Below are 15,171 nucleotides of genomic sequence, written 5' to 3' on the forward strand. Positions count from 1 at the left end.
TATGTGCCGATGGAGGGGTGTAAAAACGGATGTTTGATGATTCGCTCACGAATTTGGCTTGGAAATATTTTTCCTACATCGCGAGATCAATAATCTTGAAATCAAATTTTGGGTAAAAAATACGTTAATGGCTAGTTATTCACGAGCCTTAATCTCTTTAAAATGTGTTTAAAGGCGATTATCGGTTATCGTTTCGACAGTAACTTTTAAACGGAAATGAATTTTCAGACGTGGCCTGAACGTTTTAGAAAGTAAACATTCCATACTTGAATTGGAACACAAATTTTGTAGTTTTTGGATGGATGAACATGATGATAACATTGACTTAGTCGTAGTTGATTAGCCAAGATGATGAAAAGATAATATTATTTTGATTACTTCTAAGTTTAATCAATTTGAATGTGCATGTTATAAACATAAGTTAATTTGATTTATTTAGTTAGCTTTGTTAAATTTTGATTAAATTGGTCATTAGTTGAATATATTTTGAATTTATAATGAATATATCTTTTATATATGTATATCTATAATTATTTTATAATTTTATTAGGTGTTTGTGTATCTTACGATACACGATACAGAAAAATAAAAAATCAATTCATGTTATAATTCACAATTTGACAACTATGATTGTGACCACTCATTTTGATACGTTTTTGCGTGGTCTACAGGTAGGCCAAAAAAAAAAAAAAAAACTGAGCATCCAAGGCGATTAGATCTTTTTTTTCATATAACTTTCAAATGTGCATAGATCATTTTTTTTTTTTTTTTTTTTTTTTTTTTTTTTTTTTTTCGGTTTAGTGTCCTAATGTTTAAAAATAAGATAGAAATAGTGTTCTAATTATTAGGATCTTTTTTGTACTTGAGCTTTTTCTTTTTTTTTTCCTAATTAAGAATTTTTTAAAAAATAATTAAGATAGGCGTATTATAGAAAGTTTAAGAATTTATATAAAAATATTTTAGTACGTAAAATGATGAATTTGTGCAGTGTATTTCAATCACCAGCATAGGCTGAAATTACGTTCTTATCCTCCTGTAATGTTATGTACCAACAAATAAGATGGGGTATTCAGTCTTGTCTGTGTTTTTTTTTTTTTTTAAAAAAAACCTAATGGGAAATAGCTGACGTTATGTGGCGGCGATCTGAAGACCGACCCACTGCAACGGCGACACCGCCGAAAGAACCCATTTCTTCCATTCTTCTCCACTTCCATGGTCGCCGACGGTTCCGACAGGTTGTTTCTTTTATATTTCTTTTTCACTTCGTGATTCTGACATTTTGATAATGGGTATGAAAATATAATGGGTTTATATTTTACCATAAAAATTTACCCAGACTGATTGATGATATCTTTTTTACCGTAATGGGTTTGAAACCCAGTTGTGTGTGCGTGTCCTTGACGGTGGGTGGCCGGAGGGAGCTCTTCCATTCCATATATTTTCTCATAAAATGCTTTTGTGCCATAGTATTATATATCATATGACATGCCATGCACAATAAGTAGAGGTTGAATTTTATTTTTAATGGGCTCAATTGTTATTAAGGGTGTTCAAGTTTTTTTTTAGGGTAGTCAAGTTTTTTTTCTAGGATGGTCAAAAAACCCATATTAATTTAAAACTTAAAATTTTTTTGGGTATATTAAAAAAAAAAAAATTTCAGGGTAGTCATACTTGGCGCCACCACTGCTATAAAGTATTAAGATAGTTTTTTCTAACTCTATTATCAAATTTTCAAAAAGTTTAAAAATATTGCTCTAATTAAAATCCTTTTGCCAAAAGTCTTTAGATTAGTTTTAATAATAAAAAATTAAGTTTAACACTGCTTGAGAATGTGGTTAAATTGTGTGGTTCAATGTAACTATTATATATCATATGACATGCCATGCACAATAAGTACATAAAAATTAGCATAGTTTTTTCTTAGTGAAATAAAATTACCAAAGTTTTGATAAATTGAAAATACTACGATTAAAACTCAATTAACAAAAGTTTCAAGCATTTTGGTTTTGATAGAAACTTTGTCTTAATTGTATAAATTGCACTCATTGCATAACTTAAAATAATTTTTATTCTTTCATTTTTACTATGTACTTTAATGTTTCATTTTCAGCTATATTATTAAAATATTTTATTTTGTTTATATATGATTTTTTATCCATATTTTGCACGAGCATAATATCAACAAACTAATAATTTTAATTTAGTAGTAATAACTAAATGTAAGAGAGCTCGTCATAAGTATTAACAACTCTATGTTAGAAATTGAAGACAGTCTATGGCGTACACTGGCATTTGATGAAAAACATGCTTCTTCAAATGTTAGGCCCACTGAACCCAAATAAACATTGGGTTACTGTGTAAATCCGGCCCACTGAACCCATAATATATAAACCACCATTTTCGCTAGGGCATTTTCTCTAGGGTTTTCAGTGGTCGAGCTCCTCTATATCTGTCTCTGCAGCTCGCTCAATAACTGAGAGCTCGTATTTTCTTCGCTTCGCAACCATGGTCTCTCTCTCTCTCTCTCTCTCTCTCTGAATCTGTATATGTGTTTGTGTGTGTATTTAGGCGTGTCAATATACTAATGCTTCGTTTTGTTCAATTTTCAGATTATTTCAGAGAAGAATCGCAGAGAGATCTGCAAGTACCTCTTCCAAGGTATCTCTCTCTATTCAATTTTAGTTTATTGTTTTATTGTTCGGTTTTTGTGAATTGGGTCACTTAGGAAACTGAGGAAAATGAAAGATTAATGAATAATTTAGAAAATTTTAACTTCTGTGCTTAACGATGATATCTTTTTAGCATTAAATTTTTTTGTTTTCTTTGGATTTGTCTATGTGGGTTTTCAATTTTTTGAGTTATATTTGAGGTTTGGTGAACTGGGTTGGTTTAGCTTTGTTAAGAAATTGTTTGATGAAATGTCTGTGTCAGTTGTGTATTTTAATGCATGAGTTCCCCCCCCCCCCCCCCCCCCAGGTAGCACCAGTTTTGCTTCTCTTTGTTGTGAAAATGGAAACGGCTTCGAATCAAATTTGATGATGTTCTACATCAGTTTAAACTAATAAAATTATATAATGTTGTCCTATTTTGGTTTATTATTGCGTCAATGCAATCTATATGCTTGGAAGGACTAGGCGGTGGGAACAAGTTTGATCCAATATTGCAAGAAAGAACTTTCATAAAACATATTTTTGGTGGCTGTCTTTGATCAAAGGTGTTTACTGCTCATTTTTTTTTCTTTGAGTATCTGTCTTAAAGGTTCCTTATGAAATATCTCTATTGTGTTGCTTGTTTTTTATTTTCTGACCAACAATGACCATGATTAATTCAATATCAATGTACTAGGTCAAGTGGATCTCACATTTTGCGTTGAGTCATAGGAATATGCCTTGACACAATTTACAACTGCTCAGATTTGGGTGGAGAACGTGTATAGATGTGGAAGGTTTGATGACCTTAGTTTAGTAACTTTTAGCGTAACCATGTGTTGTAGAAGTTTATAGTTTTATGGTTCAAACTGAAATAGCTTACAATCTGTTCATATTCTTTGTTGTACAGATGTGCTGCATATGTTTGAGCTAGGAAGCAGTTGGGCATACATGAGGCTCCAAATATCTTCACTATAGTCTTGAAGAGATTTCAGGTACCACTCTGCATTTGCATTAGTTATGAGATGGAGAGATCGATGGTTCACAAAATCCCCCCACCCCCAACTACCAAACTATTAAAAAAAAAAAAAAATCCAATTACATTTCCGGATGTATTCTCAAATTTCAGAAAATCCTTGAACTATTTGAGAGTTTTGCCTTTTTGGTATTAAACCAATAATGTGTTTGTAGCTTAGTGGTGGCTATTTGGGACGGGACAAAGTTTTTCATGTTAGTAAAAATTCTATCTTCTCATGATTTACATAGTGATAATGGGTTTTGGTTAGTAAATCTATAAACTTATAGGATTATTGGAGGAGAAGAAGAGCGATTGATAGATCATTTGTTCATTGATGATGAATGAAAGAGTGCATGGGTTTGGTGTTCTTTGGGCCTAAAATGAATCCAATAGCAGATAGCAAATAGCAAATAGCAAATGGTAGAAAGTAGCATACAATTTTTTTTTTTTGCAAAGATTGCAAAACCTGGTGAGTTGAGTTAATAAGGAGGATAAATTAGAACATACAAAATAGAGAACTTCCATGAGTGCATCACTAGCAATACGTTCATTGCTTAATTTCATTCTTAACCAGAAATGCATGTAGTGTATGCAATTTTGCATTTTAGACTAGTTCTATATGTCAACCTTTTGTGCTTGGAAGCTAAATAATTAATTCATTCAATGGAAAGACACCTAAATTAGGCCTTAATTGTAAGGTTGTGAAAATGACCTCAAATTCCAATTTACATATTTGATTGGCTTTATTTTTGTATGCATCAAAGTGATCTAGTGCTTGTATGGAAAAGAGCAGATTTTGTACAAAATGCTTTGAGGTCTTCATCAAAAGGTTGTGAAATTGACCTCAAATTCCAAATTACATTCATTCAGGCTATCAATGAATGAAACTTCAAGGTTTTGATTGAAAACATATGAAACTACTCTTCATTTATTAGGGTCTTGTTTACAGGTGGCCTTCCTAACTTTATAAGCTTCTCAACTGGTCCAATATCCATTGATGAATCGGGATAGCAAAAGGTAACGATTCACAGCCTTTGTTTTTGACTTGTTCACCATTGCTCTATGATCTGGGGCTTTGTAATTCCCATTGCTCATAATTTGCTTGATCGAAGTAAATGCTATGAATTTGTTAACTATGTTTAGCTTGCATTTAAACCTTTTCTACTGCAATTAATTTAATAGTCTGTTATCTTTAAATAATTTGGGTGTGGTTATATTTTTCAACAAAGTACCTTGCTCACCGTAAGGTACTCTTCTCCCATTTCTCTCTTTTTCAATTCGCTTCATTTTGTGATTCTGATTGAATTTTTGTTGAACATTTTGAGATTTTGATAATGGGTATGAATTATTTTCTCATACAATGCTTTTGTGCTCTGATGATATCTTTTTTACCATAAAGTTATTTTTCCTTGTTTAACTTAGAAAATTTGTTTGAATTACCCTTGTGAATAATGCGTTTAAGCACAATAATATTCTAAACACCTATTTCTCATACAATGCTTTTGTGCCCTAAACCCTAAACCCCTAAACCCTCTTCAGTCGACACCTCTAAACCTAAACCCTAAAGTGTAGCATAAAATGAATCTCTACCCTAAGTTTGCCCATTCTTTATATAAACACACAAAACTATGCACAAAAATTGGGATTTCATTTCTTGATTGGAGCCTAAACTCGGGTTTGTAGAACATATTCCTAATGAAAGAGATTTTATCTACACACCCCCTCCCCCTTCTTTTCTTTCCTCATGAGCCCTACGCTGCCCCTCCCTCCCTCCCTCCCCACCTTACCTCACAGTCACCACCACTCCCCACCTTGGTTTCCCTTTCTACAACCCTCAATTAACCAGCCATCTCCTCAATTTCCTGGTTTTTTCCCAACATAATTTCCATCACCTTTTGGCTTTATTCCATATCACCTTTTTTGTCCACCTTCACCGACTATCCCACCCTTACTATCTCATCCTTCATTATCTAACCTAAACCTTCTCCGAGTGGCAGATGGGGCAGTAAGGGTTCTTTTCGTATAGATGCAAAAAAAAAAATTCTCTCTTTTGATGATGGGCAGGCTGATTCTTATGCTATTCATGAAAGTTGTTGGAATATCAAAAGTTCCATATGGGTGGAGTGTAAATGATTTGAATGGATATACGAGATTGGGTTCTGGGGAAGGATTTATTGTGCAAGTGTTATAGAAAAAACAATAAGTTTTTCGAATTCTATGGTAGATCGAATAAGGTTAGCCTTTTTGTGGATATAGCTATGTACTATGGTGGAGCTCGTTGTGGTTGTGTTATGATACCTGCTAACTCTAATCGTTCTGGGTGGTGTTTGTATCAGAAAGAATTAGACAAGTTCATATTGGGTGAGAAAATTGTGTTCTTGGAAGGGATGACTTCTGATAGTGCTGTTGGTGGTAGTCCGATGGCTGGCGGTGGCCAAAATGGGGAAAAAATTATCAATTATGGCAATCAACAGAAGACAAGGAATTTGTTTTAATTCTTGAGTTATTTTGGGGCATAACGTGATTAGAGGACATTCTACCGTTAATGTCCACACATGCTTTTATTTTTAAGTTGAATTTTGCCAACTTGGCCTTGAGTGTGTTTAAATCTAATGAGGGAAGACGTGTTGTCTCTTGGCTGGACCAAAATGAATTTCAACGACCCAATAAAGGTGGGCCTGAGGTTACAAAAAGCTTGTCTGGGCAGAACAAAGCCCAAGTGGCTAACCCAAAAGGAAAGGCCCACTTGGAGGAGGATCAAATATCCTATCCAAGTGTCTTAATAGGGACCTTGACCCGCGATCAGAGTGTGAGTAGTTTGGGCGAGAGTTTGGGGTTATCTGGAATGGCATAGATGGCGGTTTTTGAGGCTCTGATGGTCGCGGTTATCTGGAATGGCATAGATGGCGATTTTTGAGGCTCTGATGGTCGCCAAATCGTCGATTTTTAGTAATAGTTCTCTTACCTATCAAGTCACGGAGCTTCTCGCCTCTATTTCGATGGTTTCTCATCCCGATAGGAAAAAAGACAGGCATCTTGGGGACGATTCGAGAATCACGGTGGAATCGCGAGGTCCTAGGTATCTCGAAGTTGTTGGTAAAGGCTCGAACTCGGTGGAGTCCTTCGATACTCTAGGATCGCACCGAGACAGCAGTACACACTCTAGAGGACAATGCTCTTTCTCCCCACTAATAGAACAACTAGTGTTAACCCCACTTTGTTCCCATGGAAGATATAGAAGCTCATACTCACCATTTAGTAACCCATCTGCAAACACAGCACCAGACAACACCATACCTGTTTGGGAAACACACCCCTGTTTGTCACTTATGCGAGAGGCCCTCGAAAAGACTTCCTCCTCCTCTGACCAAGGATCCACCTCCCTATCCAAGTTAGACAAGGGAGAAAAACAATTTGGATCCTCCCACTAAAGACGATGAGGAGACTGGGGATGATAGCCAGTCATGGACAGGACCAATTGGCTTTCTTTTCAGAAAGATGCACTTTTAAAGATGTATGTTTCTTCATAGTAGTGGAAACACTTCTAGGTAGAATATTCTTCTTATGTGAAGAAGATACCATTGGTCTTGTTGAACTTTTGGCTTTCTTTGTGGAGTCCATTGCACTCCGATGGATACATAGACAATACCAAGATGCTAAACTTACCATGTACACAGAATCTTGGCAAAAGGATGGGTTCTACACACAAAAAAATGAAGTACTTAAAAAAAAAAAAAAGGTTCAAAAAGCAATAAACTAGACTGTTTCATTAGGTGAACATCAAAAGCATTACCAAGCAAGTGATCATTAAAATTCTGTTCAGCCCACCCAAAAAATCTTTTAACATGTGAGCAAGCTTGCTCTCCTGGTAAGGTACATGGCTCTCGTTGGCATTCAGTGAATAAACGACATTATGTAAGGCATATATGGACCGATTAATTTTGGTAGTTTCAACAAGATTAAGGCCATCAGCACTCTTTCTTCTGGCATCCTCATACCTTGACAAAGGCAGTAAAGCATCAACCAGGGTTTGAAAATAATAAAAATTATAATTTCAACAAATTGCTAAATTGGGGATGTTAATAGAAAACCTGCCAAGTCTACGAAATTCATCTTGCCTACAAGACAAATGTCATCATTTTTACTAGGAGACACAAGATGTATTATTAAACCCTTATGGTTCTTGCGAGGAAGTTCACTTGCTATTTTTTGAACTGATTTATGCGAACTGCACATGCTGGCATGTAGTTTGTGAAATTCTGTAATAGATTTGACGGGAACCTGGAAAAATAAAAAAGAGGCATTGCAAATAGGGTTACAAGAAACACATCATTACATTGTCATCTAATTAAATTAATAGGAAAACAGCTTATGTTATGACTTGCCTTAGAAAGTCTTTTATGTTGAATTTTGCCTTTATCTTCCAATATAGAAACTGTTGGCTATTTTGGATCCAAAAGATCATACACATGTTCCTGATAAACCTCATAGAAAGATATAGTAACCAAATTCCCATCGCTCTGCCATAGAAAGAATTTCAGCTATGGCTAGTGTAGCCAAACCTGGTTTCTCATTAGAGCCCTTCAAAATTGAATAGTTCATCATAAGTCAAACATAAATCCTATATATATATATATATATATATATATTAATAAATGCCAGGGAAAACTTGGAGACATAGAAGAAACAAAATGATTAAAATCCGACCTGAATTACAAAAGTCTTTCCACTCCCTCTTGCTCCACACGCGATAATAGTGGAGTTACATCCTTTAAAAACCCCAAAAATCAAGGGCTTTACCTCACTTGAGAATATCAAATCATTGTCTTCATTTTGCTCGTAACAGTAATTAACTTCACATGACTCTTTACGACTGCAAGAGAAGACAAGAAACTATACTTAATTACCATAATCTTGTGGTTTTGTTACAACAAACCAAGGAAGAGAAAGAAGAAATAAGCAATTGAATTTTTACGTTTGAAAGTACTGTTATTCAACTAAGTCAACAAGTTATTACTTGTTTTATCGGGTACTCAAAGAAGAAACATTAAAGGAAAGAAAATTCTTTATGTTTCTAAGACAATCACAAAAATTCATGAACACAATCCTAATCCTCCATTTGTTGCAAGAAACAAGGATATCATATCAGAAAACATAAAATGGTGCCTATATAACAGCGCTAGTAAATTAATCCTAGTGATTAAATTATAACCCAAAACTCAAAACTAAAATCATATCTTTCTCAATTATAGTTCTGATAAACCAAATTGAGCCCATTTAATCTAAGATAAATTTTAGGGCACTTGGATAGCTTTAAATATTTAATTTTAATAAAAATCAGTCACTCAAAACCCTAACAAGAATTTTTTTCTTTTGGTTAAAAAACCTTAACAAGAATTGAAGAAACAGAGTCATTCAAACAAATTTTCATTTTCCTAGCAATCAAACAGACACTAAGTTAACTTACTCCTTACTCAATTTTTTGTTTTTTCTTAGAATCCAAACAAAGCTTATCTGTCCAAAATAAAATCAAATGGAGCCTACATAATCTAAGATCAATTTTATGGCACTTTTATAGCTTTAAATATTTAACTATAATAAACATCAGTCGCTTAAAAATCAAAACCCTAACAAGAATTGAAAAACGCACAGTATCCATTTGCCATAAATTTACATTTTCCCAGGAAATATACAGATACTAACTTTCTAAGTTAACTTATTCCTTACACGATTTTCTACTTTTCTTAGCATCCAAACAAAAGCTTAGTAGTGCAAAAGAAAATCAGAATAGAGAGAGAGTGATTTAGAGGTTTGGATTTTCAATTTCCATCACCTATAACTCTGTTTCCATCACTCATAACTCAAAATTGATGGGTCCAATAGCTGAGTAGTGTGTTTGGATGTGTTTCCAGTTTTTGTTTCCATCACTCAATTCTTTGATTTTTGAGTGATGAGTTATGGAAATTGAAAACACATTTTAGGTGTTTTTAAGTTATAAAAACTCAATTTTTATGGCATTTTCGTAATTAGTCACCATATTCTGCACTGCATTCAGGCACTCATCCATTTGATCTCCCACTCCTGCATGAAAAAGGTTATCAAAGTAGGCTAAAACTACCTCAACCACCTCCTCCAAATCCTCCACCCATTGCCCTTATGTATTTCGGATACCTCTAATATGATTTTTACTTCTTCTTTGTGTTGCTTTGGCATGAAAAAACTTTGTATTCTTATCCCCATGCTTTAGCCAATTTATTCTAGACCGTTGGGCTCAATGTATTTCTTACTTTTGTAGAAGCTCATCTATCCTTTTACTCAAACTCAAATATTCGGCTTTGGAAGGTTTAGTAGGTTCGGCCTCATTCAATTTATCCAGCTGCTTCTGAAGTTCTTTGATGGCAATGGAATCCAGATCAGTTATAGGTGAACCCCAAGCCATGAGTTCCTCTCCACAAACCTCTATTTTGTCCTGTACTGCTGCCAACCTAACCCTATCATCTCCTGCCTTCCTCCAAGCCTCTTGAATAACATTTTCACATTCAGACCGAAGCAACTAGGATTCCTTAAACTTAAAGCTTCTCCCACATTGCTGCCTTGGTTGGGAATAAGATTGAACGTGTAGCAAAATTGGAAGGTGGTCCGATTCATGTGTTGACAAATGCACAATTTTACTCAATTGAAATTTGTTGGTCCCTTCTTTATTGACAACACCTCTATCAAGCCAAATCTTGGTATTAGCTTTCTCGGGTCTCTTGTTGCTCCAAGTGTAAGGATACCCCTTAAAATCCAAGGTCTTGAAGGTGACAAGAATTCAAAGTCTCCCTAAAAGCTTCAATCTGTGAAATTTGTGGCTGTCTTGCACTCTTCTTCTCCGAAGCGTGTAAATACGCATTAAAATCTCCTATTACCACCCATGGTCCCACTACAAAGGTCTGTAAGTATTTCAATAATCTCCATGATTTTTCTTTCTACTGTGCTTCCGGCCACCCACAGAATCTAGTCAGGTACCAAATAAAACCAGCTTCTTCCGTGACTTTAACCAAAACATGGTTGATGGTGAAATTGATAACCTCCAAACTAACATCATTCTTCCACAAAAAAGCTAAACCTCCCCTAGAATCTTGGTGTTTTACAATGATCTTATTCTAAAATGGTAAATTTCCATACAACTTTTCAAAACCCTCCTTATCAAGTCTTGTCTCCATTAGAAAACATACCATGGGAACTTGCTCCCTTACAATCTTGTGAAGGCTTCAACCTGTCCAAGGGTTCTCAGCCCTTAGCAAGTCTTCTCTCTCTTTCTTGGTTTTTGTTGTAACAAAACCATAGGATTATGATAATTAAGTATAGTTTCTTGTCTTCTCTTGCAATCGTAAAGAGTCCTATGGAGTTAATTACTGTTACGAGCAAAATGAAGACAATGATTTGATATTCTCAAGGGAGGTAAAGCCCTTGATTTTGGGGGTTTTTGAAGAATGTAACTCCACTGTTATCGCGTGTGGAGCAAGAGGGAGTGGAAAGACTTTTGTAATTCAGGTCGGATTTTAATCATTTTGTTTCTTCTATGTCTCCAAGTTTTCCCTAGCATTTATTAATATATATATATATATATATATATGTATATATTTCTAGGATTTATGTTTGACTTATGATGAACTATTCAATTTTGAAGGGCTTTGATGAGAAACCAGGTTTCGCTACACTAGCCATAGCTGAAATTCTTTCTATGGCTGAGCAAAATGGGAATTTGGTTACTATATCTTTCTATGAGGTTTATCAAGAGCATGTGTATGATCTTTTGGATCCAAAACAGCCAACATTTTCTATATTGGTAGATAAAGGAAAAATTCAACACAAAAGACTTTCTTAGGCAAGTCATAACATAAGCTGTTTTCTTATTAATTTAATTAGATGAAAATGTAATGATGTGTTTCATGTAACCCTATTTGCAATGCCTCTTTTTTAGTTTTCCAAGTTCCCGTCAAATCTGTTACAGAATTTCACAAACTACATGCCAGCATGTGTGGTTCGTGTAAATCAGTTCAAAAAATAGTAGGTGAACTTCCTTCTAGGAACCATAGGGGTTTAATAATACATCTTGTGTCTCCCAGTAAAAATGATGACATTTGTCTTGTAGGCAAGATGAATTTCATTGACTTGGCAGGTTTTCTATTGACATCCCAAATTTAACACTTTGTTGAAATTATAATTTTTATTATCTTCAAACCCTGGTTGATGCTTTACTACCTTTGCCAGGGTATGAAGATGCCAGAAGAAAGAGTGCTGATGACCTTAATCTTGTTGAAAGTACCAAAATTAATCGGTCCATATATGCCATACATAATGTCGTTTATTCACTAAATGCCAACGAAAGCCATGTACCTTACTGGGAAAGCAAGCTTACTCACATGTTAAAAGATTCTTTGGGTGGGCTGAACAGAATTTTAATGATCACTTGCTTGGTAATGCTTTTGATGTTCACCTAATGAAACAGTCTAGTTTATTGCTTTTTGAACCTTTTTTTTTTTTTTTTTTTAAGTACTTCATTTTTTGTGTAGAACCCATCCTTTTGCCAAGATTTTGTGTACATGGTAAGTTTAGCATCTTGGTCTTGTCTAGGTATCAATCGGGGTGTAGTGGACTCCACAAAGAAAGCCAAAAGTTCAACAAGACCAATGGTGCCTTCTTCACATAAGCAGAATATTCTACTTAGAAGTGTTTCCACTACTGTGAAGAAACATACAGCTTCAAAAGTGCATCTTTCTGAAAAGAAAGCCAATTGTTTGGCTTCTGCACTGAAAGGAAGGTTTGTACAGAAAGTTCAATCTATTTGTTGAAGCACATATAAACGTTACAAATACCCAATTGAAACATTTGTTTATTTTTTCATTTGAAGGAAACTATTTGATGAAGCAATTCATCGGACCACATCTGAGAAGGTATCCAATATTTTGCTTTCTACTGAATATCAAGTAATCATGATTCTGCCCAGATAATATTTTGTGCAAAGATTAGAAACCTGCAACTTATCTTAATTCACTTTCTAGGAAATGTACCTAATAGGTGTTTGTTAGGGGAAGAAAATAATACTTTCTCAATTGTACTATAAGAGATTTGGAAAATTATGAGGCTCAGGTACCTAGATAAAAGATGGTTTTTCATGTTTGACAATAACTTTTGAATGGTAAGGAATTTTTAGACGCGGCCTAAATGTTTTAGAAAGATCACATTCCATGCTTGAATTTGAATACAAATTTTGTATTTTTTCGAAGGAAATCTTGAGAGTTATTGTCGTTTGAATTCGTCCCTCCGCTTTTCTGGAAATACGGAATCCAATTAAGTCCCAACGGAAGGGCATAAAAATGGAAGTCAAACGATTCGCACACAAATTTGGCTTGGAAATATTTTTCCTATATCGCGAGATCAATAATCTTGAAATCAAATTTTGAGTTAAAAAAACCTTAGGGGCTACATATCCCCGAGACGTAATCCCCAAGAAAATGTGTTGAAAAGTGACCTTCCTTTACCGTTTCGACAATGACTTTTGAAAGGTAAGAAATTTTTAAATGCGGCCTGAATGTTTTAGAAAGTACATATTCGGGGCATGAATTTGAACACAAATTTTGTATTTTTTCGATAGAAATCTAGAGAGTTATTATCATTTCAATCAGTCGCACCGAGTTACCCGAAATACGGATTCCAATTATGTGCCGATGGAAGGACGTAAAAATGGAAGTCAAATGATTCGCACACAAATATGGCTTGGAAATATTTTTCCTATATTGCAAGATCAGAAATCTGGAAATTAAATTTTATGTAAAAAAAAACTTTAGTGGCTAATTATTCACGAGACGTAATCGCTTAGAAAATATTTTGAAAAGTGACCTTCGGTCATCGTTTCGACAATAACATTTGAGCGGTTAGTAATTTTTAGATGCGGACTGAATGTTTTAGAAAGTGCACATCCCAAGCTTCAATTTGAACACAAATTTTGTATTTTTTCGATGGAAATCTTGAGATTTATTGTCGTTTGAATTCGTCCCTTCGCTTTTCTAGAAATACGGAAACCAATTATATGCCGACATAAGGGCATAAAAATGGAAGTCAAACGATTCGCACACGAATTTGGCCAGGAAATAGTTTTCCTATATCTCAAGACAAATAATCTTGAAATCAAATTTTGGGTAGAAAATACGTTCGTGCCTAGTTATTCACGAGCCGTAATCGCTTAGAAAATGTGTAGAAAAGTTACCTTCGGTCACTGTTTCGTCAATAACTTTTGAACGGTAAGGAATATTTGGGCGCAGCCTAAATGTTGTAGAAAGTACACATTCCAAGCTTGAATTTGAATACAAATTTTGTATTTTTTCGATGGAAATCAAGAGATTTATTGTCGTTTGAATTTGTCTTTCCGCATTTCTGGAAATACGGAATCCAATTATATCCCGACGGTGGGGCGTAAAAATGGAAGTCAAACGATTCGCACGCGAATTTGGCCTAGAAATATTTTTCCTCTATCACGAGATCAATAATCTTGTAATCAAATTTTGTGTAAAAAAAACGTTAGTGGCTTGTTATTCACGAGACGTAATCGTTTAGAAAATGTGTTGAAAAGTGACCTTCGGTCACCGTTTCAACAATAATTTTTGAACGGTTAGGAATTTTTAGACGCGGATTAAATGTTTTAGAAAGTACACATTTAGAGCTTGAATTTGAACTCAAATTCTGTATTTTTTCGAAGGAAAGCAAAAGAGTTATTATCTTTTGAATCTGTCCCATCTAGTCACCCGAAATACGGATTCCAATTATGTGCTGATGGAGGGGCGAATAAATGGAAGTCTAACGATTTGCACACGAATTTGGCTCGGAAATATTTTTCCTATATCGCGAGATCAATAATTTTGAAATCAAATTGTGTAAAAAAAACGTTAGTGGCTAGTTATTCGCGAGACGTAATCGCTTATAAAATGTGTTCAAAAGTGACCTTCGGTCACCGTTTCGACAATAACTTTTGAGCGGTTAGGAATTTTTGGACGCGACCTTAACATTTTAGAAAGTACACATTCCAAGCTTGAATTTGAACACAAATTTTGTATATTTTCGATGGAAATAAATAGAGTTGTTCTCGTTTGAATATGTCCATTTGAGTAATCGGAAATACGAAATCCAAATATGTGCCAATGGAGGGGTATAAAATGGAAGTTTAACGATTCGCACACGAATTTGGCTTGAAAATATTTTTCCTATATCATGAGATCAATAATCTTGAAATTAAATTTCGGGTAAAAAAAACGATAGTGGCTTGTTATTCACGAGGCGTAACCGCTTAGAACATGTTTTGGAAAGTGACTTTCGGTCACCGTATCAACAATAACTTTTGAACGGTTAGGAATTTTTAGACGCGGACTGAATGTTTTAGAAAGTACACATTCAGAGATTGAATTTGAACTCAAATTCTGTATTTTTCCAATGGTAATCAAGAGAGTTATTATCATTTGAATCAGT

The 15,171-nt window shown here is 34.6% G+C and overlaps 1 protein-coding gene and 1 long non-coding RNA gene across 4 annotated transcripts; both read left to right on the forward strand.

Moving 5' to 3' along the window:
- The first annotated feature begins 1,151 nt into the window (after window positions 1-1,151).
- On the forward strand, window positions 1,152-4,936 carry LOC115973041. 3 transcript variants are annotated; one of them, XR_004087598.1, is made up of 4 exons: window positions 1,152-1,235; window positions 3,346-3,445; window positions 3,559-3,643; window positions 4,616-4,936. It is a non-coding gene; the product is annotated as an uncharacterized LOC115973041 (long non-coding RNA). The 3 variants fall into 3 exon arrangements; XR_004087597.1 differs by lacking the exon at window positions 1,152-1,235 and adding an exon at window positions 2,984-3,214; XR_004087596.1 differs by lacking the exon at window positions 1,152-1,235 and having other exon boundaries at window positions 2,984-3,445; window positions 4,616-4,879.
- Window positions 4,937-10,324: 5,388 nt separating this feature from the next.
- LOC115973042 (kinesin-like protein KIN-10C) lies at window positions 10,325-12,848 on the forward strand. The gene is made up of 7 exons (XM_031093280.1): window positions 10,325-10,432; window positions 11,017-11,202; window positions 11,339-11,524; window positions 11,632-11,830; window positions 11,923-12,128; window positions 12,225-12,472; window positions 12,563-12,848. Exons 1-7 carry the CDS (start codon window positions 10,325-10,327, stop codon window positions 12,660-12,662), a joined length of 1,233 nt encoding a protein of 410 aa, XP_030949140.1. The 3' UTR covers window positions 12,663-12,848.
- The last annotated feature ends 2,323 nt before the right edge of the window (window positions 12,849-15,171 follow it).

The sequence above is a fragment of the Quercus lobata genome, unplaced genomic scaffold (genome assembly GCF_001633185.2).
Source record: "Quercus lobata isolate SW786 unplaced genomic scaffold, ValleyOak3.0 Primary Assembly Scq3eQI_51, whole genome shotgun sequence".
NCBI classification, from domain to species: Eukaryota; Viridiplantae; Streptophyta; class Magnoliopsida; order Fagales; family Fagaceae; genus Quercus; species Quercus lobata.

Coding starts and splice junctions, on each gene's coding strand:
- LOC115973042 (XM_031093280.1), top strand. CDS start 10,325: ATGCACAATTTTACTCAATTGAAATTTGTTGGTCCCTTCTTTATTGAC. Junction 11,203..11,338: donor GAAAGACTTTTGTAATTCAG/GTCGGATTTTAA, acceptor TCAATTTTGAAG/GGCTTTGATGAGAAACCAGG. Junction 11,831..11,922: donor GAATTTCATTGACTTGGCAG/GTTTTCTATTGA, acceptor TACCTTTGCCAG/GGTATGAAGATGCCAGAAGA.